At 39.1% G+C, this 27,089-nt stretch overlaps 1 protein-coding gene and 1 long non-coding RNA gene across 6 annotated transcripts in view; one reads left to right on the top strand and one right to left on the bottom strand.

Annotated features, from left to right (window-relative positions):
• Positions 1 to 19,208, bottom strand: part of LOC141378956 (uncharacterized) — a 140,331-nt gene extending 121,123 nt beyond the window's left edge. Inside the window, exons 1-2 of one of the 2 annotated variants that reach the window (XR_012394790.1) lie at positions 18,842 to 19,208; positions 18,638 to 18,696 (exon numbers count right to left, since the gene is read on the bottom strand). This is a non-coding gene — a long non-coding RNA (uncharacterized lncRNA). The remainder of the gene's footprint in view (positions 1 to 18,637; positions 18,697 to 18,841) is intronic. The other variant, XR_012394791.1, reaches the window with a different exon arrangement.
• eomesa (eomesodermin homolog a) lies at positions 11,983 to 26,074 on the top strand. 4 transcript variants are annotated; one of them, XM_073931106.1, is made up of 7 exons: positions 11,983 to 12,027; positions 19,932 to 20,652; positions 20,798 to 20,952; positions 21,520 to 21,641; positions 22,240 to 22,398; positions 22,492 to 22,553; positions 24,905 to 26,074. In XM_073931106.1, the coding sequence occupies exons 2-7, from the start codon at positions 19,943 to 19,945 to the stop codon at positions 25,680 to 25,682; spliced, it is 1,986 nt and encodes a 661-aa protein (XP_073787207.1). In that variant the 5' UTR covers positions 11,983 to 12,027; positions 19,932 to 19,942; the 3' UTR covers positions 25,683 to 26,074.
• The last annotated feature ends 1,015 nt before the right edge of the window (positions 26,075 to 27,089 follow it).

Here is a 27,089-nt window from a genome sequence, read left to right as displayed (position 1 = left end):
CTTCAATTTGACATTAATGTTGATTTAACATTCCTAAACAAATTCATTCATTCATTTCCCTTCAGCTTAATCCTTAATTCATCAGGGGTCACCACAGCGGAATGAACCAACAACTATTCCAGCAAATGTTTTACACAGAGGATGCCCTTCCAGGAGCAACGCAGTACACCCATACACACACATTCACACACACTCTCATACACTATGGTCAGTGTAGTTGATCAGTTCCCCTATAGCGCATGTGTTTGGACTGTGGGGGAAACCGGAGCACCCGGAGGAAACCCACACCAACATGGGGAGAACATGCAAACTCCACACAGAAACACCAACTGACCCAGCCGAGACTTAAACCAGAGACCTTACTCCTGTGAGGCGATCATGCTACCCGCTGAGCCACCATGCTACACATACAGAAATGTTATTTATTTATAGAAATGTTCGTTCATGGTTTTAAGGTGTCTAAAATAAAGACTTTAAATAAACTTGCATTACAATCATTACAATTATTGTTCAACACTCCAAACAATGATGGCAAATCATTCACAATATAGAAAATAATAATAAAAAAACAGCCATAAAAAAGAGGAGAGAGAGAGAGAGAGAGAGAGAGAGAGAGAGAGAGAGAGAGAGAGATAGAGAGAGAGAGAGAAATGCAGTTTCTGAGTCAGAGCTGGAGATGTGATAAAAGCCCTGCTTGTTCCCGGATAACAGCACTCGCGGGCCGACGCCACCGTACTGCAGCGGGAGTCACCGCATGACCCCTACAGAGTGCACACACACACACACACACACACACACACACACACACACAGAAAATATAGAAACAAACACTTAAAAGAACGCACATACTCTCTCACTATAGAGCACGACACTAAATGATCCAGGCCAATTAGCCTAATTCCACCTCAGTAATTACATTCCTGCAATTACTCATTCATTTAATCTTCATCTTAGTTGCTAATTTATCAGAGGTCGCCACAGTGGAATGAACCACCAACTAATGCAGCCTGTGTTTTACGCAGGAAACACCAAAACACACTCACACACACACACACACTCATACACTACAGCCAGTTTAGTTCAACAGTTCAGCGTTTCATAGCACTCTCTGAGTTTGAATAGAAAATGAAGATTTTTTCATATAATATCATCTACATCATATATATATGACCTTCTGGCTGATCTGAGGTTAATTCTTTTGTTTAGTTTCAAGAGTTCACGCTTGCATATGTCTTGACCGTATTAGCAGGTTTGGCATGCTGTCTTGGGAGGGAACCCAGAGCTCAGAGATAACAGAGCCCAGGGCTCCCGCCCGGTCAATGAGATCAGGGGGTCTGTGATCAGGTAGTTCTCAAGAGCAGGAGGAAAATGAGGAGATGGGGTGGAGAGGGGGGATTATTCCAAAACAAAGATGAGGCAGTCGGGTGAAATCAGTCTATTTACTGTAGGCTCAGATCCAACCGATTGGATTACTACTGATTACAGATGAGAGACCAGCCATGACTGATCATATCACGTGCTCCTCTCGAAATTAGTTTGTAAAACTTCACTGAGTTTAGTGTTTAGGGTTCATTCTATAAATGATCATGATTATTAATTTATAATAATTTAATTATAGCGATGACGCAGTGGCGCAGTAGGTAGTGCTCGCCTTACAGCAAGAAGGTCGCTGGGTCGAGCCTCGGTTTCTGTGTGGAGTTTGCATGTTCTCCCTGCATTCGCGTGGGTTTCCTCCGGGTGCTCCGGTTTCCCCCACAGTCCAAACACATGTGGTACAGGTGAATTGAGTAGGCTAAATTGTGCGTAGTGTATGAGTGTGTGTGTGTGGATGTTTCCCAGTGATGGGTTGCAGCTGGAAGGGCATTCGCTGCGCAAAAACATGCTGGATAAGTTGCCGGTTCATTCCACCGTGGCAACCACAAATAAAGGGAGTAAGCCGACAAGAAAATGAATGAATGCATGAATTTAATTATGCATGATGATTAGCTAAAATAAAACACGATAACTTAAAATAAAACTAGACAAAAGAAACTAATAAGGGAAACTGGGAATTGTTCAATTCATCATTCATTTTCTTTCATTCATTTTCGGCATATCCAGCATATGTCTTACACAGCGGATGTCCTTCCAGCTGCAACCCAGTACTGGGAAACACTCATTCTTTGACACACACTCATAAACTACGGCCAATTTAGTTCCTTAATACCCCCTATAGCGCATGTGTTTGGACTGAGGGGGAAACCGGAGAAGCTGGAGGAAACCCACACCAACAGAACATAGCTAAGGCTCGAACCAGCAACCTTTTTGCTGTGAGGCGATCGTGCTGCCCACTGCGCCACCGTGACACCCCAGGAATTGTTGCATTAACGGCTAAATTAAATCAGTACTTACATATTCATTAAAAATGCATAAAAACTCAAATCTAATTATAAACAATAAAAAACAGGCTAATAAAACATAAAAATACACATTTATTGAAAAATTTTATTAATAATAATAATCTAAAAATAAATAAAAATAATAATAAAAATCTAAGGTGGCGTGGTGCCTCAGGTAGTAGCACTGCGCCTCACAGAAAGAAAGTTGCTGGTTTGAGTCTCGGCTGGCTCAGTTGGCATTTCTGTGTGGAGTTTGCATGTTCTCCCCGTGTTGGCGTGGGTTTCCCCCGGGTGCTCCGGTTTCCCCCACAGTCCAAACACATGCGCTATAGGGGAACTGATCAGCTAAACTGGCTGTAGTGTGTGAGTGTGTGTGTGAATGAGTGTGTATGGGTGTTGAGTTGCAGCTGGAAGGGCATCCGCAGTGTAAAACATATGCTGGAATAGTTGGCGGTTCATTCCGCTGTGGCGACCCCTGATAAATAAGAATAAATGAATGAATGAAAATCAAATAAAAATACCAAAAAATGAAAATTGTTTATCAATATAATATTTTATTAACAAAATTACAGAATGTGCATTAACAGCACTGAAATAACAAACAGCAAGTCAGTGCAGATGCACACACACACACACACACACACACACACACACACACGCATCACTCTCTCTTCAAAACATGTATCTCTGGCCTGCGCTGTCAAACTTTTAGCACCTGCCATCCTGCGGCCGGCGGTCGATGTTTTCCCCGTACTGCGAGGAGAGATCAGAGGCGAGAAATGGGTCAGCGGCGGGCCGTGATCAGAGCAGGACCGGGGGTCAGCCGGAGGTCAACCCAAAGATCTTTTACATTCATTTATCTTCACATCAGCGCCCCTCTCATGCCTTCTGCTGGATTTCTGAATATATGGAGCCGTTTCACTTGACTGTTATGACGTGTTTAACAGATACAGCATCTTAAACCCCTGAAAGATTTTAATATTTAGAATTTAAAAAAATGTATGAACATGACTATGTATTTATTTGTGTGTGTGTGTGTGTAGTGTATAGTCTTAGCATAGAACTACAAATAAGTGAACTCCCGCTTGTGTGAGGTGTGTGTAATGCAGTGTGTATGTGTGCAGGATATATAGACACACACACACACACACACACACACACACACACACACACAATCACACACACACACACACATACACACACACACACACACACACACACACACACACACAAACACAATCACATGCACACACTCACAGAAACAGATTCACAGAAACACACTCAAATGCACACACACACACACTCACAATAACCACAGATACACACACACACACATATGCACGCACAGACTCAAACACTCATAGAAACACACTCAAAACACACACACTCAAATGCACACTCACAGAAACACACACATTCACAGACACACACATCCACACACTCACAGAAACACACAAACAAACTCACTCAAATGCACACACTCACAAAAACACACACACACTCACAGAAACACATCCTCACACACTTATAGAAACACAAACACTCACAGAAACACACACACACACACACGCACACACAAACGGACCAAACACACACACACACACTCAAATGCACACACTCACAGAAACACACAATCACAGAAACACATTCAGAAAAACACACACACACACACACAGTCAAATGCACACACTCACAGAAACACACACACTCACAGAAACACACTCAGAAACACACTCAGAAACACACACACACAGACACACTCAAGTGCACACACTCACAAAAACACACTCAGAAACACACACACACACACACTCACAGAAACACACACACTCACAGAAACACACTCAGAAACACACACACACACACACACACACACACACACACACACACACACACACTTATATCAATCACAGAAACACACACTCAAATGCACACACACTCACAGAAACCACAGATGCACTAACACTTATAGAAATACAAACACACACACACACACACAACCAAAACACTGAATGACCCTGACCATTTACAGCAAATATATTTCAAAGCTGCACAATACTTACAGTGTACTTGATTCTACACAATAAACAGCTGTACATGCACGCCCGCAGCTGCTCATGAACATTTCACCATGACACACTCACAACTGCTCATTCACATCTGCTCTGTACAGGACGCTCTGAGTGTACACCGCATCACCATTCTGACTTTTCTGAAATGATCCCTTCTCTGCAGAGAAGCCGTACACAGTGAAGACTGAAGCGTGTGTTTGCTAATATTCTCATACGATGCTGCAGTTCCCCAGAGATGACCGCGGACGCGCTGAGAAGCGCAGAATATTCAATATTCAATCTGCATGTGTGCATACGGCCGCTGCCACGCACGTCTAATCCACCGGCTCTGTTGTTTTAGAGCATGACAGGAATCAGAGATATAATGCAACTGCACACACTTAATCAGACGTGCTTTATACAACAAACAAAACAAGTGCAGCTTTATTTCAGAGGAGCCCGCTAGAGGATATTTAGTGCATGCTAAATCCATAACATGACATATTTCTCATGCAGTATGATCATATTGCTTATAAAGATACTGCTGCTGGTTATTTTCAGAGCTTGACAGCATATCTACATCTATAATCTGCAGGATATTAATTTTCCTTCAGCTGAGTCCCTTTATTCATCAGCCGTCACCCCAGCGGAATGAACCGCCAACTATTCCAGCATATGTTTTACACAGTGGATGCCCTTCCAGCTGCAACCCTGTACTGTGAAACACCCACACACACTCATACACTACAGCTAATATAGTTAATTAATTCCCCTATAGTGCATGTGCACCCTGGAGGAAACCCATGCCAACGCGGGGAGAAGATGCAAACTCCACACAGAAACGCCAACTGACCCAGCCGGGGCTCGAACCAGCGACCTGCTTGCTGTGAGAACACAGTGCTGACCCCTGAGCCACCATGTTGTCCTTATTTATTTACTTATTTATTCTTCTTATCATTAATAATTCGTTGATTCTCCTTCAGCTTAGTCCCTTTATTCATCAGGGGTCACCACAACGGAATGAACCGCCAACTATTCCAGCATATGTTTTACACAGTGGATGCCCTTCCAACTGCAACCCTGTACTGTGAAACACCCACACACACTACAGCCAATTTAGTTAATCAATTCCCCTATAGTGTGTGTGCACCCTGAGGAAACCCACGCCAACACGGGGAGAACATGCAAACTCCACACAGAAATGCCAACTGACCCAGCCGGGGCTCGAACCAGCGACCTTTATTCTTCTTATCATTATTAATTCATTGATTCTCCTTCAATCGAGGCAGTGGCGCAGTAGGTAGTGCTGTCGCCTCACAGCAAGAAGGTCGCTGGTTCGAGTCTCGGCTCAGTTGGCGTTTCTGTGTGGAGTTTGCATGTTCTCCCTGCGTTCGCGTGGGTTTCCTCCGGGTCCTCCGGTTTCCCCCACAGTCCAAACACATGCAGTACAGGTGAATTGGGTAGGCTAAATTGTCCGTAGTGTATGAGAGTGTGTGTGTGTGAATGTGTGTGTGGATGTTTCCCAGAGATGGGTTGCGGCTGGAAGTAAAAACTCTGTGTAAAAACTTGCTGGATAAGTTGGCGGTTCATTCCGCTGTGGCGACCCCGGATTAATAAAGGGATTAAGCCGACAAGAAAACGAATGAATGATTGATTTTCCTTCAGCTTAGTCCCTTTATTCATCATAGGTCACCACAACGGAATGAACCGCCAACTATTCCAGCATATGTTTTACACAGCGGATGTATTTTCAGTTGCAGTGTTGTTTTTTTACCTAGACATTTTATAAGAACTTATTTTAGATCAGTCATCATGATACTGGGATATTTTATCTAATATTTTCATATCATGAGAATCTTAAAGCAGCCCATGCCTAGTTTGGAGTGAGTAAATGCTGACAGGACTCTCTGTTTAAGTTTCAGCGCTGATTTGTTCGGGGTTTGTGTTTCGGGGAACATTCAGGGGTCATTTGACGTTATAGAAGATTTGGCCGAAAAGCTCTGACAGCAAACAGGCATCTGATCCTCAGAGCACCAACACCGACATCCATCTCTTTAAAGAGCGAGTGTCACGAGAGAGAGCCAATAAATGCCTACAGAGAGCACAGGTGAAGCAGACCATGCACTAATATCTGATATACAGTACAGGTGAAGTCAGAATTATTAGCCCCCCTGTATATTTCTACACCAGTATCTCTGGTTAACGGAGAGCAGATTGCTTCAACACATTTCTGATCATAATAGTGTTAATAACTCATCTCTACACTGCAAAAAATGCTTTTCTTACTTAGATTTTTTGTCTTGTTTCTAGTCTAAATATCTTTAAAAAATTTATATCAAGAAGCATTTTCTACACAAGCAAAACATCTTGTCTTATTTTGAGAAATAATGTGCCAATATTAAGTGAGTTTTTCCTTAAACCAAGCAAAATAATCTGCCAATGGGGTCAGCAAAATAATCTTATGTCAAAAGAAAAAACAAGATTAATTTGCTGACCCCATTGGCAGATTATTTTGCTTGGTTTAAGGAAAAACTCACTTAATATTGGCACATTATTTCTCAAAATAAGACAAGATGTTTTGCTTGTGTAGAAAATGCTTCTTGATATAAGAAATTTTAGATATTTAGACTAGAAACAAGACAAAAAATCTTAGTAAGAAAAGCATTTTTTGCAGTGTAATCACTGATTTCTTTAATCTTTGTCATGATGACAGTAAATAATATTAGATTAGATATTCTTCAAGACACTTCTATACAGCTTAAAGTGGCATTTAAAGGCTTCACTAGGGTAATTAGGGTAAAGTTTGGGTAATTAAGCAAGTCATTGTATAACAGCCCTTATGAAACAAAAATATATTGCAATATGCTAGAATTTATATTGCTATACATTAGAAAATATATTGCATTGTATGGGAAACTTCCTCATATATTAGAAAATATATAGCAATATATGGATGGATATTCTATTATATTTTGATTCATATAAAAACCCATTCAAATCCATTGATATTACTGCATGTGTGTTTTTATGAGTTAAGCCAGCTCAGAGAGGTTTACAGAGAGGTTGATCAACAATAGTCCAAATCAGATTTTTGCATGACATATTTTACATTAGCCATATGTATTGATTCATATATTGTAAAATGTAGATGATAGAATTATAGATTAAATGATCATTAACAGCATCGCTTTTTTCATCCACATTTCATTCCTCCACATGTCAGACAGTTCATCATCAACATGACATTTCAGTCCTCAACACTGCGCTGTGGAGGTATACATGCATAAAGGTTGGCATAATGTGGCAGATCAGCTAACATACACACAGCACTGAACTTCTCCTACAAGTTCAATATTCTACAATATATAATATTATAATTATATATACTATATTATCTAATATAAATCAATATATTTTTCAACATATTTAAGACATATAAATCATATAAATCTGATTATATTTTCTTGTACATTGACGTATATCATCTCATATACATATACATATATTTATTACTCATCTCATTTACATATATTTACATACATACATATTTAGACGGACGGACGGACGGACGGACGGACGGACGGACGGACGGACGGACGGACGGACGGACGGACGGACGGACGGACGGACGGACGGACGGACGGACGGACGGACGGACGGACGGACGGACAGACAGACAGACAGACAGACAGACAGACAGACAGACAGACAGACAGACAGACAGACAGACAGACAGATAGATAGATAGATAGATAGATAGATAGATGGATGGATAGTAATAAAGTCAAAATTTTTAGCCCCCTTTGATTTATTTATTTTCTTCTTTTTTAAATATTTTCCAAATGATGTTTAACAGAGCAAGGAAATGTTCACAGTATGTCCAACACAATCTCACTGCAATTCGTAACTTTTTCATTTAGTGGCTAATTCGTATGAATTCGTACGATCTAATTCGTACAATTTAGTACGATTTGCTCATCCCCCAATGACGGTTGGGGTTAGGGGTGGGGTCAGGTGCCACGCCTCCTTTTTAAAATCGTACCATTTCGTATGACTGAACTCGTACGAATTCGTACGAATTAGCCACTAAACTGGCAAAACGTAAAATACTTACGTTTTCTCGTGAGATCAGGCTGGTATGTCTGATAATATTTGTTCTTCTGGAGAAAGTCTGATTTGTTTTATTTCGGCTAGAATAAAAGCAGTTTTAAATTTTTTAAACACCATTTTAAGGTCAATATTATTAGCCCCTTTAAGCTATATATTTTTTCGATAGTCTACAGAACAAACCATCATTATACAATCAAGAAATACAATCTAGACCAGACTCTCAAATATTAATCAATTTAAAAAGTTGTATACATATGTAATATTAGAGGAATATATTGATGAAGGTGATTGAAAAAGGATAAAAAGAGAAAGGTATGATGAAATTTTAATTAACAGCTAATTTTTATTTCCTTTTTCCTAAAAAAAAGCTGAACACTAGTGTCTGAAGAATATCTAGTCTAATATTATTTACTGTCATCATGAAAAAGAGAAAATAAATCAGTTATTAGAGATGAGTTATTAACACTATTATGATTAGAAATGTGCTGAAAACATCTGCTCTCTGTTAAACAGAAATTGTGGAAAAATAAGGGGGTGAGGGGGAGCTAATAATTTTGACTTCAACTGAATATATAGATATACATACAATGCCTCTTCCAGTTTATAATTTCATATAATGTGGGATATATTTCAATATACATAACAATATATTAAATAGTGTAATAAAATGTATTTATTTAATTTATGAATGCAGCATTCACTGCAGTATTGTCCCATATGTTGCAATATAATATAATATATGATATATTACTATGTACATTTCACAATATATGGAGACACATGAAAAATGTTGTCACGTAATGCATTGAGAGATTTATTTTTGTTGCGTAGAGGAAGTGGTTTCTTTTGCAGACAATCAAAGACTATTAATGCTGAAGGGGGCTAATAATATTGACCTTAACATGGCTTTAAAACTGCTTTTACTCCAGCTGAAATAAAACAAATCAGACTTTCTCCAGAAAAACAAATATTAGAGGAAATACTGTGAACATTTCTTGAATCTGCAGGGGAAATGTTCGGGGGAAAAAAAGCACAGGAGGGCAAATAAATTTGACTTCAGCAGTGTTTACATGCATAATATTCACATCCAAATAATCAAAACATATTGCTCCAAACACTGCATGGTAAGAAATAAACAATAGACGATGATATAAAAAGGCGGTTCATTCCGCTGTGGTGACTCCAGATTAATATAGAGTCTAAGCCAAAAAGCATATGAATGAATGATTGATATAATAATAGTCTATATAATATATATCGTCATATTCCTCAGGTCTAAATGTCGCTGTTTCTCAGCCCGCCTCCCGCCGCGGCCCTCAGCGCCAGGATCCTCTAATGAGATGTTCAGCGTTAATCCTGTCAGCGGCGTTCATGAATCTCGCACCAGTAAAGCCGATCGCATCATAAAGCAGGAATGCGTCGCTTTCATGTGCATGCGCTGCTGATGCACTCTGACAACAAAATGACGGCACTTCCTGCGCGCTGACGGGCGGCCCCTGACCTCTGGCCACCAGGGGTCATGGCGCTTTTATGGGTGGTCACGGAACATGGCGAACGGGTCAGAACGCCAGCGGGTTTACGACAAAGCGTAAACTTTGGGCCCAGTTGGAATGAATCTATGCGTGCACGCTGTAATTCAACTTTATTTGGGCTTCTGGTCGTCTTGAGGCTGCGTGGAGTGATGAGAGACCAACACACACTGCAAAAACCAACGCACACCGCTGGACAAGCAGCTTTTACTGTGTTTTTATTAGTGTTTTTTTGCAGTCATCTGTGAAATACTGCTGTAAAGGATAACACTAATGAATGCAGCTCTCAGGAATCCACGCATGATCAGTTCCTGATTCCTTTAGCTTTCTCTCTTTCACTAAAGAGATCATCATTTAACTTTCCATAAGAATGTAATTATTTAATTTAAGACGATCTGCTGCAGGTCAAACTGAGCATCAGAATGAGGAAGAAAGGGGATTTCAGAGACTTTGACCGTGGCATGGTTGTTGCTGCCAGACGGGCTGCTCTGAGTATTTCAGAAACTGCTGATCTACTGGGATTTTCACGCACAACCATCTCTAGGGTTTACAGAGAATGCTCCGACAAAGAGGAAATCTCCAGTGAGCGGCAGTTCTGTGGGCGCAAATGCCTTGTTGATGAGGTCAGAGGTCAGAGGAGAATGGCCAGACTGGTTCCAGCTGATAGAAAGACAACAGTTACTCAAATAAGCACTCGTTACAACCGAGCTCTGCAGAAGAGTATCTCTGAACACACAACACGTCCAGCCTAGAGGCGGATGGGCTACAGCAGCAGAAGAGCACACCGGGTGCCGCTCCTGTCAGCTAAGAACAGGAAACTGAGGCTACAATTCACACAGACTCACCAAAACTGGACAATAGAAGATTGGAGAAACGTTGCTGCTCTGATGAGTCTCCATTTCTGCTGACACATTCGGATGCTCTGCTCACAATTTGGCCTCAACAACATGAAAGCATGGATCATCCTGCCTTGTATCAGCGGTTGTGCAGCCGACAAATCTGCAGCAACTGCGTGATGCTATCATGTCAATATGGAGCAAAATCTCTGAGGAATATTTACAGTAGCTTGTTGAATCTACGCCACCAAGGATTAAGGCAGTTCTGAAGGCAAAAGGGTCCAACCGGTACTAGTAAGGTGTACCTAATAAAGTGGCCGCTGAGTATATAAATGCTATTATTTTATTTTATTATGTTTATTTAATTATCACGTGTACACACACATTAGTGTTGGGGTTTTCAGGTTTTATGTGCTGTCTCCATAGCTGTAATGATGTTTCTACTCTAAAGATCGTATCATGTGTCCTCTTTCCTAAACCCAACCTTCACAGCACTTTTTTTTTTTTTCCAAAAATTGCATTTTAACATTTTTAAAATATTTTATTCTGCTTGATTTATGAGCCATTTCCCTCATGGGGACCAAACAAATTAAACACAAGGTCAAAATTTACTGGTATTGCTATACATCTGGGGACATTTGGTCAGTGTAGAAAGCAGGCTACAATAAGATACAAACAGCTTACTTGTACAGCTATCTTAATGGGGACTGATGGATTTACTATAGCATCTATCTATCTATCAATCTATCAATCTATCTATCTATCCATCCATCCATCCATCTATCTATCTATCCATCTATCTATCTATCTATCTATCTAGTTTTTTTTTTGTACACACAGCTCTGTCACCAGAATAATCTAAACTAAAAGTGTACTTTACCGAATAAATCTTGACAGTGTAACGGAGCTCTTTTGTTCTTCGGTCTAACGAGGTGTTGACAGGTGTTGACATATTTTCATTCTGTCATCTGACCCCGGTAACGGAGCCGCGGTATGATACACGCCGGGAACATTTAGCACGCGCGGCGATGGCACCGCAAGGCACGCGCTGATCTGCGCTGTCACGTCAAGTGTGCGCGCGGTCGATTGACGTGACAGGTCAAAGGGCGCGAGCGCGCGGACGGTGAGTGCTGTTGTAGCAAACAATACTGTTCAGAATTTGATTCGCCATTTAAAGCACTTAAGCATTTAAAACACTAATAAGAAGCGTAACATCACCTACTGGAGGTGTTTACAATGTAAACAAAATGGGACACATAACTGAATATTAATTTGTCCAATATACCACATTAAATAGTAGTTTATAGTAAACACTGCAGTGTGCTTAACCATACTACTGCTTGAATGAATTTACTGGGGTGATTCCACAGTTGCTATGATAATATAGTAAATGATCTGTTGTGCTGATTCTATAGTTGCTAGGGTAATACAATAATTATAATAATACAAACAAATGACTCAATGCTGTAGTTTTAGTTGACTGTGTGACTCTACACTAGTTTACTATAGTAAAAACTAAAGTGGACTACAGTATTACACTATATTCATTCATTTATTGATTTTCTTTTCGGTGTAGTCCCTTTATTAATCTGGATAGCACCACAGCGGAATGAACCGCCAACTTTTCCAGCATGTTTAACACAGCGTATGCCCTTCCAGCTGCAACCCAACACTGGGAAACACCCATACATGCTTGCATTCGTTCACATACACTACGGTGAATTTAGTTCATTACTAAATTTAGTTCATTTAGTTCATTTACTGAATTTAGTTCATTTAGTTCATTACTTCCCCTATAGCGCATGTGTTTTCCAGTACTGGGTTGCAGCTGGAAGGGCATCCGCTGTGTAAAACATATGCTGGATAAGTTGGCGGTTCATTATGCTGTGGCAACCCCTGATGAATAAAGGTACTAAGCCGAAAAAGAAAATGAATGAATGAATGAAAATGCTGGGTTGTTGTAACCCAATGTTGGGTTAAATATGGACCGATCCAATAGTTAGGTAGAAATTGTATTACAAGTTAACCCGATGTTGGGTTTCTTCATATTTGACTGGTTAAAATAACCCAGCATGTTTTTAGATTGATATTTTTAAATAATGCTGGGTTGGGTGTCACGGTGGCACAGTGGGTAGCACGATCGCCTCACAGCAAGAAGGTCGCTGGTTCAAGCCTCGGCTGGGTCAGTTGGCTTTTCTGTGTGGAGTTTGCATGTTCTCCCCGTGTTGGCGTAGGAAAACGCTTGGTTGTTGTGACGGCGTGGGCTGTAGTGTATAAGTGTTAAAAAGTTTGTATGGGTGTTTCCCAGTGATGGGTTGCAGCTGGAAGGGTATCCGCAGTGTAAAACATTTGCTGGATAAGTTAGCAGTTCATTCCGCTGTGGCAACCCCTGATGAAAAAAGGGACTAAGCCGAAAAGAAAATGAATGAATGAATGAAAATGCTGGGTTGATGTAACCATATGTTGGGTTAAATATGGACCGATCCAATAGTTAGGTAGAAACTGTATTACAAATTAACCTGATGTTGGATTTCCCGATTTGACTCAGTGCTGGTTAAAATAACCCAGCATGTTTTTAGATTGATATTTTTAAATAATGCTGGGTTGGGTGTCACTGTGGCACAGTGGGTAGCACGATCGCCTCACAGCAAGAAGGTTGCTGGTTCAAGTCTCGGCTGGTTCAGTTGGCGTTTCTGTGTGGAGTTTGCATGTTCCCCCCGTGTTGGGGTAGGAAAGTGCTGGGTTGTTGTGATGGGGTGGGCCGTAGTGTATAAGTGTGAATAAGTGTGTATGGGTGTTTCCCAGTGATGGGTTGCAGCTAGAAAGGCAAAACATATGCTGGATAAGTTGGTTCATTCTGCAGTGGCGACCGCTGATTAATAAAGGGACTAAGTTGAAAAGAAAATGAATGGATGAATGAAAATGCTGGGTTGTTGTAACCCAATGTTGGGTTAAATATAGACAAACTCAACAGTTGGGTCGAAAAATATCATTTAAAGTTAATTTTATAAATGAGCCTAATGTTGTGTTTGACTATAGTGTGTGTTTTATGTGTGTTATTAGTAGAAGATTGCATCATTCTGATGTGTTTTGCTTATAATAGTGAAGTTGCTCTGTATAATCTGCTAAATAAGTAAGCGTAGCTTGAACAAACCACCGCGCCTGACCCAGATCCACAATGCAAGCACTCACCGTTATTTGAAAATTAAAAAGTGCCGTGATTCGTCAAGTCTCCCAACTCTTCAGTCAAAGCCTCAGAGAGTTCCAAAAGAACATTTAAGACTATTACCGTCCCCTATGTATCCGTCCCGTCTAAAAGCCCGGTATTGATTTTGAGTGACCCTGATTCACCCACAGCCTTTCGCCCGCCCGACTCTCTCTCCTGTGCAGCGCAGGAAAAACGAGGGAGGGAAAGGGAGACTGGGTGGCATTTCCAGTCAATAATAAAAGGAGAAAGACGCTTTCAGAGGCAGAGGAGTGTTGAGGGGACGCCGCGGGCCCTCGGGGGCCGTGGCAGACATCTTGCGCCTGGTCACCGAGGTCCCAGACCGGAGAGGACAGCAGATTCTTATTTCCTCCTCAGGCTGGCAGCCAATCAGTTTCCAGCTGAGTTCCAGCCCCCCTCTCTGTCTTTTCACAGATTTTTAGCCCCTTTTCCCCAAATTCTTCACACATCTCTAGATTGCACACATGCAAACACACATACACACATTTCCCGTGCTCGTAACACACATCTGCACACAGATAATGCGCTACACACAAATGCTGTTATGATGGGCTGAAGATGCAGAGCCAGTGAAGCCCCTTTATCAGACACGTTTAAGAGCTGAAGCTGCTCGTCTTGCAAGATAAACACACTGAGGGGAAAATACTGAACAAAGCAGGTAATCAGACAATCGAGTTTCAAGTAATATCAGATTGAATCGTGTTGCTGCTACACTATTGATGCTCCTGAGGAAATGTTGGGTTGTTTTAACACAATGTTGGGTTTCATATCAACAAATCCAATAGTTGAAAAATGTCTTATATTTAATTTTAAAAATTAACTAAATGATGGGTTACTCCATACTTAAAACAACCCAGCATTTTTAGATGGGGATTTGGATATAGACTGCACTTGGGTACAAAAATCTCATTTAAAGTGTTTGTCCATATTTGACTCAAGATTTGGTCAAAATAACCCAGCATTTTTGTAGATGATATTGTATATACACTCTAAAATATGCTGATTGTTGTAACCCAATGTTGGGTCAGATATGGACAAACTCAATAGTTGGGTAGAAAAATGCAATTTAAAATTAATTTTGAAAATCAAACTAATGTTGTGTTTGTCCATATTTGACTCAAGATATGGGTAAAATAACCCAGCATTTCTCAAGTGGTCATTTTTATATGCACTTTAAAATTTTCTGGGTTGCTTTATTCTAATGTTGGGTCAAATATGGACAAACCCAATAGCTAGGTAAATTTTTTTTTAAATAAATTAATCTAAAATTATGCCATATTTGACTCAAAATTTGGTCAAAATAACCCAGCATTTTTTTAAATGATATTTTTATATACACTCTATAATATGCCAAGTTGATGTAACCCAATGTTGGGTCAGATGTGGACAAGCTCAATAGTTGGGTAGAAAAATGTCATTTAAAATTCATTTGTTTTGTTTGCTCATATTTGATTTAAGATTTGGTTGAAATAACCCAACAATTTTAGGATTGATATATTTGTATATACACTCTAAAAAATGCTGGGTTATTGTAACCCAATGTTGGGTCAGATATGGATAAACTCAATAGTTGGGTATAAAATACAATACATTTAAAATTAATTTTAAAAATTAACCTAATGTTGTGTTTGTCCATATTTGACTCAAAATGTGGTTAAAGTAACCCAGCATTTCTCAAGTGGTCATTTTTATATGCATTTTAATATATGCTGGGTTGCTTTATTCTAATGTTAAGTCAAATATGGACAAACCCAATAGCTGGGTAAAAAAAGTCATATAAATGTAATTAAAGAAATTATTCTAACATTATGCCATATTTGACTCAAGATTTGGTTAAAATAACCCAGCATTTTTGTAGATGATATTTTTATATACACTCTGAAATATGCTGATTGTTGTAACCCAATGTTGGGTCAGATATGGACAAACTCAATAGTGGAGTAGAAAAATATCATTTAAAATTAATTTAAAAATAATTAACCTAACATTATGCTATATTTGACTCAAGATTTGGTTAAAATATCCCAGCATTATTTTTTAGATTATATTTTTATATACACTCTATAATATGCCAAGTTGATGTAACCCAACGTTGTGTCAGACATGGACAAACGCAATAGTTGGGTAGAAAAATGTCATTAAAAATGAATTTTGTTTGTCCATGTTTGATTCAAGATTTGGTTGAAATAACCCAGCAATTTTAAGACTGATATTTTATATACACTCTAAAAATGCTGGGTTGTTGTAACTAAATGTTGGTTTATGAACAATTGCCTTTAATTAAATTTAAATGACATTTTTAACTGGTGTGTTTGCGCATATTTGACCCAATATTGAGTTACAACAACCCAGAGAGTGATTTTTTTTTTTAAATAAAGGTTATTTATTGGCATGTTCACTCTAATAAAATGCTGGGTTGTTGTACCCCAATGTTCAGTCAACTATAGTCAGGCCCAGCATTGTGTTCATAGTTTTATCTAGTTTTAAAATGACACCTTTTATTCCAAAGGTTGTGTTTCCATATTTGACCCAGCATTTAGATTCAACAACGCATCATTTTTACAGTGACTTTTGCCATTCTGATAAGTTCTTCTCCTCTGAAAACCTAACCTTTATTTTAAAGATTGTAAATGTTGGGGTAAACATGGACAAACTCAATACTTGGGTAGAAAAATTTAGGTAAAAGAACCCAGCATGTTTTAGATTGATATTTTTATTTACACTCCTTCAGTTGAATTTTAATCACACTTTTTACTCCAATAGTGTCCATATTTGACCCAACATTGTGTTACAGCAACCCAGCATATTAGAGCGAGGATGCTGAAGTGGTTCTTCTGCTTTGAAAAACTCATTTGTAAGCTTTATTTTAATGAATGTGTGGTCAGATATGGACAAACTCAATACTCGGGTTGTAAATTTAATTAAAAACATTTGATTGCAATGGTTGTGTTTGTATTTGACTCCACACTGAGATACAACAACCCAGGACTTTTAGAGTGCTCTTGCCCATACTGGAATGGTTCTCTTCTGAAACCTTCATTGTGAAGAATGTAAGTCGCATGTTCAAATCTAAATCTGGATCCTTTAAAGAAGCAAACTCCACTGAAGCAGCTTTATGTGTGAGAGTGCACTGGTGTGAGAGCTGAATTCAGTATTCTGCTCGGAGAAGTCGTTCTCATCTCAATATTCCTCTTAGCTGGGAGCTAATCCTTGTGAATCTCACACCTTAAAAACTACAAGGCACTTGGGACCCGGGATCTGTCAGGTGAGAACGCATAATCATTCCTGTGTGTGCGCGCGCGTTTCTCAGGTGCTTTGTGCGGATCGTCTTTACATCACACCTTCTCCTGCTATCAGTTGTGATCATTTCAGGATTTGATCTCATAATTTAGACACACCGACTGAGCCGAAACCAGTCCGAATCCAAAACTTTGCGTCGGTAATAAACGACAAACTTTCAGATCACGTGCAGATGCAGCCCGTGCTGTTATTATTAACGATATATCACCTTGCAGGCAAATACAGAGAGGTCAAATAGGATGCAATTTCAAGTGTGAAAAGGTTAATGGACGACAGTGTTTTCTGGGTAACATATTCACAACCTGTGACTTATTAAATACATCACTGACTCGTTTTAATCTGTCATCCGGCCCATGGCTGTCATCGAGGAATTTTAATTACAATGACGAGCTAAAGAGAGTCAGTGGATGTGTTTGATGAGGACACCCGGTGGGGTTTTCATTAAAGATCTCTCCGCTGTGCGCGTGACCCTTTCCGGGTAACCGACCATTATCGCCGGTGGGTCAGCGGGACTCCGGATCGCATCTCGCGCGCGTCAAGGAGCGCTTTTACGTGCTGTCTGTCTGTCTCTCTTTTTTTATTATCATCAGATTTGTGGTACAGAAGGGTTTTTTTTAATAAGGCGGTGTCTATCCGCCCGGCTGTCTCTTCCTTCACTATCACCGGTTCCTTCACACGGAAAAATAATTGGCCGGTTTCCCTGCGCTTGGAAAGGGGTTGGGATTTGCCCCCGCCCCTCTCTTTTTTATTACCACCGCCTGATGATAAAGACAATCAGATATTACCTTATGGTGAACTGGGGCTCAATTGTTTTTCCATCTGTTGACCTGGGTGTTTTTTTCTCTCTCTCTTTCTTCTCGCGTCTTGAAAATGTGTTCAGATCTTCTTTGATAATTTGGTGCACATTTTAAAATAAAGTTTGCATTCAGATTCAAGCATTCTAGAAATAAGAAGTTTATTCAGTAGCTATTTTTATAGCTATTATTTAGAAATTACGAATTGAAGCGTATTTTTATTTATCTTCATTTATTTTACTGCTCAAAATTATACTAATTGTATTTTTCAATATCTTGAATTTAAATAAAAATATACATTACATAAGAAAACGCAGTATATTTTCATCATCGAATTTATATTGTTAATATTAAAGGCTTTTTTACAGAAACCCTCAGGTGACGCACACGCGCGCGCCTCACGCCACACTCACCTCGTGCACGCCGAAAACATCCTCCTTCAGTTCTTTTCGTCGGGTTTAGTCCTCACACGCTAAAACACAATAGAAATGCACATAGGTTATGCACTTAAATAGATTAATAAACTATACTTTTACACGGGAAATGCATTTGGGTGATTGCACATTAAATGCTCACTGACTGTTTGAATGTTTACATGCGCGTGTGAAGAAACTTACTCCGCATTTCGCTGAAATCAGAGCGAATTTTGGACTCAATCTCTTGAAAACAGACGAAAAGCGAAGGGATCTCCTGCCCTTGATACCCTGCGTGTGCAGGTGCAGATTGATTTACCCCAAACACACTGATCCAGGTCAAGTTTAAGCCCCGCCACATGCACCAGAAACTCAACGCACGGCGCTCCTGTCTGTCAGTTTGTGGTGAGTTTGCTTTCCTCATTAATCGTTTGTTAATTATTCGGGTTGCCAAGTTCAGCCGAGCTCAAGTGTATTTAGATAAAAACCGTTCTCAGGTCAGCCTGGAGGACTCGTTAATTGTTTTGTTTTTAGTGCCTCTATAAATGGTGTCAATCCACTTCCAAGTTCCTCTGCGGGTTCAATGTCAGTCGCGAATTAACACTCATTAATTGGCTGGAAACGAATTCTAGACATGTAGTTTCGACTAAAAACAAGGTTTTTAAATGCATAAATAAATGTTACAATAATTACTAATAATAATAGAAAAGCAGATATTAAGTCCTAAAGGGATATTTCACCCAAAAAATGCAATCGATTAGCCAAATGGTTTCAAAACCTTTGAGATTCTTCACAAAATAACATCATTTAAAGAGAGCTTAAATCCTGTAGCCATTGCCTTCCATAGTAGGAAAAACAAATATGGAAGTCACAGGTTTCCAACATTTTTCCAAATATCTTCTTTTGTGCTAAACAGAAGAAATGTTTTAAACAAATGAAAGGTGACTAGCTAAATGATGACAGACTTTAACCATCTGACTGAATCCTAATTTTAAACAAAAAAACCTCAGAATCCAATACTAAATGCATGTTATTCTGGAATAGCTACTTAAAAGCGAAGGCCTCCAAGCCAATGAGAAAACGACCTGAGCGCACGAATTGCGCGGAGCCCCGCCCACACGAGTGAGATCATAATATATAAAGTCTCTCAAACAATTCTGTCACTCACAGATTACAGTTGAAAAATCCGGAGGTGTCGCTTCAGAGGTCAAGCTGCGGGGCGCACGGAGCCGCGTCCTGGTGTGATCTACTTGATCTCCGCCTTGCTTTCCACTGATCCTCATCCCTTTATCAGCACAGTGAAGAATGCAGTTAGAAAGCATCCTCCCTGGCGCATCTGTAAACTTACCCAAGACCTTCTACAACCTGTCCTCATCCTCCGAAAGCACCAATAATAGCCCGGGGTCAACGCAGATCGACTTTCAGGACATGGACCGGACGGATTCGGAGCAGAGTTCTGGTGCCAAGAAGTTTCTGATGGATGATGCTGACAGTGAGAGCTTTACCGGGACTAAAGCAGCAGCAGCAGCCACCGCCGCACCGGACGCGCGTAAAAGTTCTCCGGTGATCGGCGCGGATGATGAGCTCTCCAGCACCCGCAGATACAACATCGATGATCTGGGCACTGATCGATACTTCATATCGTCCTCTCAACCGAGTTCTGACGTGGCCAACCCGTGCTCTCTGTTCCCGTACGGAGGGCAGACCGGGTCGGTGTACAGCGGCTCGAATGGCTCCCGGTATTCGTCGTCTCTGCATTACGGTTCGGTTCTTCCACCCGCCGGGTTCTCATCCGCCGTGTGCGCCAGCAGGAGTCAGTTTGGGGGTGGTTATCAGTTCGGACAGGGTCCCGGGTGTCTGTACCCGTCCTATCCCGGTCCAGGCTCCAGTCTCAGCTCGATGCCCATTCCAGGTTCGGGCTCCGCGGCGCGGGCGCAGGTTTACCTGTGCAACAGACCGCTGTGGCTCAAATTTCACCGCCATCAAACTGAGATGATCATAACTAAACAGGGCAGGTAAGAAATGAAGCATTACAAATATTTAAAACTGAGATCATGATTCAAACTATTGAATAAAATTGTTTAGCAGAAGTGCGTAACGAATATTAATTTTCCTTCAGTGCGTAATGGAATTTTAATGTTGTTAAATGTGTATTCCCAGGCGAATGTTCCCCTTTCTGAGTTTTAATATCACTGGACTGAACCTGACTGCGCATTATAATGTGTTTGTGGAGATTGTTCTGGCCGATCCGAACCACTGGAGATTTCAGGGCGGAAAGTGGGTGACCTGCGGGAAAGCGGACAACAACATGCAAGGTGAGAGAATTAAAATGTTAAAATAATTTGAGCAAATAAAACAGCCTGTTAACACTGTGTCAAATGTGTTTCATCTCCGACAAAGACTGTATTAAATTAAAATTGTTTAAAACAATTTAATAAAACGAAAATCTAAGTTGGATATTCGATTTTAATTTTCGTTCGATGCTTTTATTGATAATCGAAGTAAATAATTAAATTAACATCGAAGATTTTTTTAGTTTTAATACAAACGAAATGCACAAACTGAAACGAATTTTTTTATTAGATTAAAACTTGAATGTCGGGATCCGAAAATACTTTTAGATGCGCAAAATTGTTTGTTTAATAAATTCGATGTTTTTTAAAATCCCTGACATGTCATTCGGTTTAAAAATGAGTTTCATTTAAAACGCAAGCGATCTGCAGAGATGACACCTGACAGCGCGGGGGTGGATGTGTTATTTTCCTTTAAGTATTAGAATTAATCTAAACAAATCTTCTTAGTCATGATGCATCTGTTTAGTTTTTCTAATGATATTTTCACTGGACGGGTGTTTAAGTTCATCGAGTGCATTTTTCTTTCAGGAAACAAGGTGTATGTTCACCCAGAGTCACCAAACACTGGAGCGCACTGGATGAGACAAGAAATATCTTTCGGAAAACTGAAGCTAACCAACAACAAAGGAGCAAATAACAACAATACTCAGGTAAACAATTAATATAGCAGCAATGCTCATTGTTTAAATGTAAGCCATGTTTAATTTAGCGGTTGTTGATGGAGAAAATAGTTATAAATGCACAAACATGAGCTCTTGTTGTTTTTGTTTATTGCACTTTTTCAATTTAAGCAGACTTTAAATTATGTTAATGTTAGTAATATTTAATTTCTAATTCTAAAAAGCCACACAGATGATCTAAATGTAAAGCAGAACGTTTAAACGGTGTTAGGTTGATTTGAAATGTTAAAAATATTAGATTTTTCAATATATTTAACTCAATATTGGCTTGAAACAAGCCAGCATTTTTAGAGTGGCTATTTTCTACGTTCACTTGTATTTCTTCTTACACAGAAAGCTCTTTGTGATTGTGATATATTTGTCGTTACAAAGAACTGATGCCTCTTGCACATTTTTAAAGATAAAGATGAGTGTGTGAGGTGGGTAGAAGTGTGTGTGTGTGTAGAAACTTCCAGTCATCTCAAAGGCCTTCGGTGTGGCTTTGACACCTCTAACTGCAAGTGCTGGCCCTGAACTCTGCAAACACTCATATGTGTCTCTCTCTCTGTGTGTGTGTGTGTTAAAACAGATGATTGTCCTGCAGTCCCTGCATAAGTACCAGCCTCGGCTTCACATTGTGGAGGTGACTGAGGACGGTGTGGAGGACATGAGCAGCGAAGCTAAAACACAGACCTTCACTTTCCCTGAAAACCAGTTCATCGCTGTAACGGCTTACCAAAACACAGACGTAAGCAGAACGTCCTCCACAACACACACTTGCACACACACTTCTGCATTTGAGCCGCTTCTGAGATCCTGCTGTTTTTGTGTTTAATTGCAGATCACACAGCTCAAGATCGACCACAACCCCTTTGCAAAAGGCTTCAGGGACAATTATGATTCGTAAGTGCATTTCCGAGAACTTCGGAACGTCCGAATGATGCACGTTTCTTTACATTTATAAGCAACAAATGTTAGAACTTTGAGAATTAATGCGCAACCATTATCATCATGCATGCATTGATATTCAACAATGCAATGTTTTGAAGCTGTCTGTTGTATAAGTCTGACTATTTACTATATTTGTAATATAGCAAGTGTAAGTTAGTTAATGCATTACCTAAAATTGAGCTATTATTTTTTATTAATACAAATGCAACTGTTGCACAAATACAACAAATTATTGCATCAGTTGAAATAAAAAAAAACTAAGTTATATACTAATAATGCACACAAAAGCATACTCATTAGTCTCAAGTGCATGCTCAATATAATTTTATATAATAAAAAATGAAAAAACAAATATATATGAGAAGAGTTCAGACACAGAAGCCTCTTCATTCAACATAAATTAAAATTTACTCGAACTAAACATAAAATAAATGCTCATTTTAGAAGATTTTTTTTGTGTGCACTTGGAGGCAATACAAAAGAAAAGTTGCATTAGTATTATTAATAAATATTTGAAGAAATTAACTTCTCCATTTCAGTTCATGCACACAAAAGCACGCACATCAGTCTCAAGTGGGTGCTCAATAAAATGGTAAAATTTCAGTTCTTGTTAATGCAATAATTAACTTGCACTAATGGGACTTTTTTGCTGTATTACGAACAATAGTCCTGCACTTATATAACATATAGTCATGCATATTGCATTGCTGTATATAAATGCAGGCCAGATGAAAAGTGCTCATGCAAAACAAATGCTTATTTTTTTGGTCTCATTTAAAGAACTGAAATGATCTGAAATCCTAAAAGCTAATTAATTCCCTTGCTGATGGTGAAGCTGTTGTGTATTAGGTTTGAAGTGAGCTAATAATGAACAGTTGCATTAACTATAAATGAGGATTTAATTGGTTACTATATTAATACAAATGCAACTGTTCATTATTACTTTACATCAGCTCAGGTTTAATGAACAACAGCTTCAAGATCTGCTAAATTTATAGATATTTTATAAGTATTGATTAAGATTCATCTGACATGCATTAATATGCAACAATGCATTGCTTCAATTCTTTTGTGCAATTACAGGACTATTTACTATATAAATAACAGGTCCTGTTAGTGCAAGTTATTTAATGCATTAAATAAAACTGAACAGTATATTTATTTTATCAATTTATATTTGTTATCAAGCACCCATTTGAGACTGATGTGCATGCTTTTGTGTGCATGAGCTAAAATTGAGTAGGTAATTTGCTTCTATATCTTTATACAAATTCAACTGTTATACAAATGCAACTAACTAATGCAGTGGTTCTCAAACTGTGGTACGTGTACCACAAGTGGTACGGAGGCTTCCTTTAGTGGTACGCGGAGGAATGAAATATGTCATGTACATGCTACACACATTTAAAAATGTATCAAAAATGATGGATATAATATGCCATATATGACATATAGCCTATATTTCTGAGGTAATCTGCCACGTTTTTTTAACTGTGCAGAGTTGTAGCTGCTTTATTGGGCCTACGACGCTACTTTATTTCAATACTGCTCATTTTGGTGGTACTTGGAGAAACAATTTTTTTCTGAGGTGGTACTTGATGAAAAAAGTTTGAGAACCACTGAACTAATGCATTATATACATACACTGGTTTGGGTATATATATATATATATATATATATATATATATATACACACACATAGATATGTATGTACGTATGTGTGTGTATATATATATACACATAAATACACACACACACACACACTATATAAATATATATATATATATATATATATATATATATATATATATATATATATATATATATATATATATATAGTCCAATATGTTCCATATATTTATATATATTTAAATTTATATTTTTTATTAAGCACCAGCTTAAGACTTATGTGCATTAACTAAAATTGAGTAATAATTTGATTCATTTATTAATACAAATGCAATGTAATAAATGCAACTAATTATTGCAAACTAAACAAATTACAATTTCAAATTGCAAACATTTTGCAACTAAAAATATTGTGTGTGTGCATATATATGTATATTTATATTAGTCTGCAACGTACTATATATATATATATATATATATATATATATATATATATATATATATATATATATATAATAACCCACTTGAGAGACTGATGTACATGCTTTTGTGTGCATAAATTAATTTGCTTCTATATATTAACTAACACAAATGCAAATCAGTTCAATAACCAAGAGCTTCATAACATGCAAGACTCCTCAAGCCCCTCACAGTGTGCTTTTTTTCCCCCTCAGGATGTACACAGCTCCAGAGAGCGACAGACTGACGCCCTCTCCTACTGACTCTCCGCGGTCGCACCAGATTGTCCCCGGCGCCCGCTACGCAATGCAGCCCTTCTTCCAAGACCAATTTGTCAACAACCTTCCCCAAAACCACCGATTCTACGGCAGCGAGCGCGCCGTTCCCCAAACCAACGGCCTGCTGTCTCCTCAGAGCGAAGATTCGGCCGCGGGCTCGGCGTCAGCTCAGCGCTGGTTTGTGGGGCCGGTGCAACAAAGTGGTGCGACCACCAAACTGGATCTGTCCTATGACAGTGAGTACTCTGCCTCCAGTCTGCTTCCCTACGGCATCAAACCACTGCCGCTCCAGAGTCCACATGCACTCGGCTACTATCCTGATTCTGCATTCGCCTCTATGGCAGCCGGATGGAGCAGCAGAAGTTCCTACCAGAGAAAAATGACCACCGGCCTGCCCTGGTCGCCCCGACCAAGCCCTCCGGCATACACCGACGACCTGCTGTCCTCCAAAGACAAGCTGCAGGATGAAAACTCCACAGCGGCCCCTACGGCTGCCAGCACAGGCCCCTGGATGGAGGCACCTCCGGTGCTGAAAAGCGTGGATTCAGGCGACACCAGCGGTTACTCCATGGCCTGTAAGCGGCGGCGTGTTTCGCCTGGAGGCTCCAGTACAGACGCTTCACCCACTATAAAGTGTGAGGACTTGAGCTCTGAGGAGTACAACAAAGAGAGCCATAAAGCCATGGGTTATTACGCCTTCTACACCAGCCCTTAAGAACTGCTTTTCAAGATCCTTTATCAATCCATTCATTCTCTCTATCTCTCTATCTGGTTTTATTTTCTTTAAAGTGATCTTGCTCATGTTGTGTTTTAAATCTTTTTAATCTGCAAGTGCCAAAGCTTAGCTGTGCATTTTATTTGTGAAATATGCTTCATTTTAATTGAGGGTTTTGGTCGCATTTTGGTTCTTAAAAGCATGCCATTGATTTGTTTTTTTTTTATTTTTTTTTAATTCTTTGAAAAGCCCTATGTGATGTTTTATTTTTCCTTTTTTATTTAAGATCCCTCTGTTGTACAGTATTTGTGCACTTTAGATTGTGATGTATCTTGTACAAATGTTCTCATGGCACTGTTATGAAAGGTGAAATAAAATGTGCTTTTCATATACATCTCATGTGTTTTTCGATGCTGTGCTAAACCTTTAATGAAATATTGAAATCATATTCATTAAATTAATGTATTAACTTAATTTACATTTAATCAAACGCATTTTTAAAACGCGAGTATTATTATTTTAACAATCGAATTATTTGCACATCAACTTCTGTTTTAAGAAAGAGATTGAAATAACTTTAAATTCGTTTATTATACTGCACGTAAATAAGAGCTAAATTATAATACACCCATTTAGAATTAAAGATCACTTATTTTTCATTCGCATTTAAATGTCCTACATCCTCGTCAAGAGAGCAGAAAATGCGCAATAAACCAAACTTCAGTATTGAGTCGCCTGTTTTTTTATTTATTTATTATTGCTATATAATAATATCGCTATATTGTTTGTTTATTTTGACGAATATTTTAAATCCTAACCGACAGCATTCGTTCCTTTGAAGTGTTGCGCCGAGCCTTCTAAACATTCCGAGAATTCGAATCGTTCTTATTTTAAACGACCACAAGCGCGCCGTTGCTTCTTATTTCGTGTTTCTTCGTTTTCTGTCTGGCAGGAGTGTGTCGCCCGTTTATTCAACTGCTTTTTCCCGGAGTTATTTCGGATCACACAAAGCGCATTTCTGGGTGTGCGTGTGTGTGTGTGACAGAGGAAGTCTCTGCAGTTCCTCATTTGCTATCTCCCCATTTTATGGCTCCTATTTTCTGTGCTTTCGATGAAAGTAGCACAAATAACTTGTATTTTCCTTTTTAACCCAAACACACCAGAGCACTTTCAGCAGAGCGACCGCAGAAGCGCATTAAACACATTTATATTATTCTCAGCAGATAGCAGAAGTCTCAGTATCTTTTTAACTACACAGAACTTGTAAGAAAATACACAGGTTGTTTTAAAGCAACTTTATTTTAAAAAGGCTGTGTGTGCGTATAAAACATCAACCATTTAAATATAACATAGTTTATTTCTTTTCCTCCTTTTTTGACACATGCAATTTTCCTAATTGAGGATGCA

Source organism: Danio rerio, chromosome 19, assembly GCF_049306965.1.
Source record: "Danio rerio strain Tuebingen ecotype United States chromosome 19, GRCz12tu, whole genome shotgun sequence".
In the NCBI taxonomy this organism is placed as follows: Eukaryota; Metazoa; Chordata; class Actinopteri; order Cypriniformes; family Danionidae; genus Danio; species Danio rerio.
This window is presented reverse-complemented; position numbering and strand designations above follow the sequence as displayed.

Bases quoted from the DNA above. Each gene is read 5' to 3' on its own strand.
- eomesa (XM_073931106.1), top strand. From the start codon at position 19,943: ATGCAGTTAGAAAGCATCCTCCCTGGCGCATCTGTAAACTTACCCAAG. The intron at 20,653-20,797 runs GTAAGAAATGAA...GTGTATTCCCAG, and splicing joins ATCATAACTAAACAGGGCAG to GCGAATGTTCCCCTTTCTGA. The intron at 20,953-21,519 runs GTGAGAGAATTA...TTTTTCTTTCAG, and splicing joins AGCGGACAACAACATGCAAG to GAAACAAGGTGTATGTTCAC.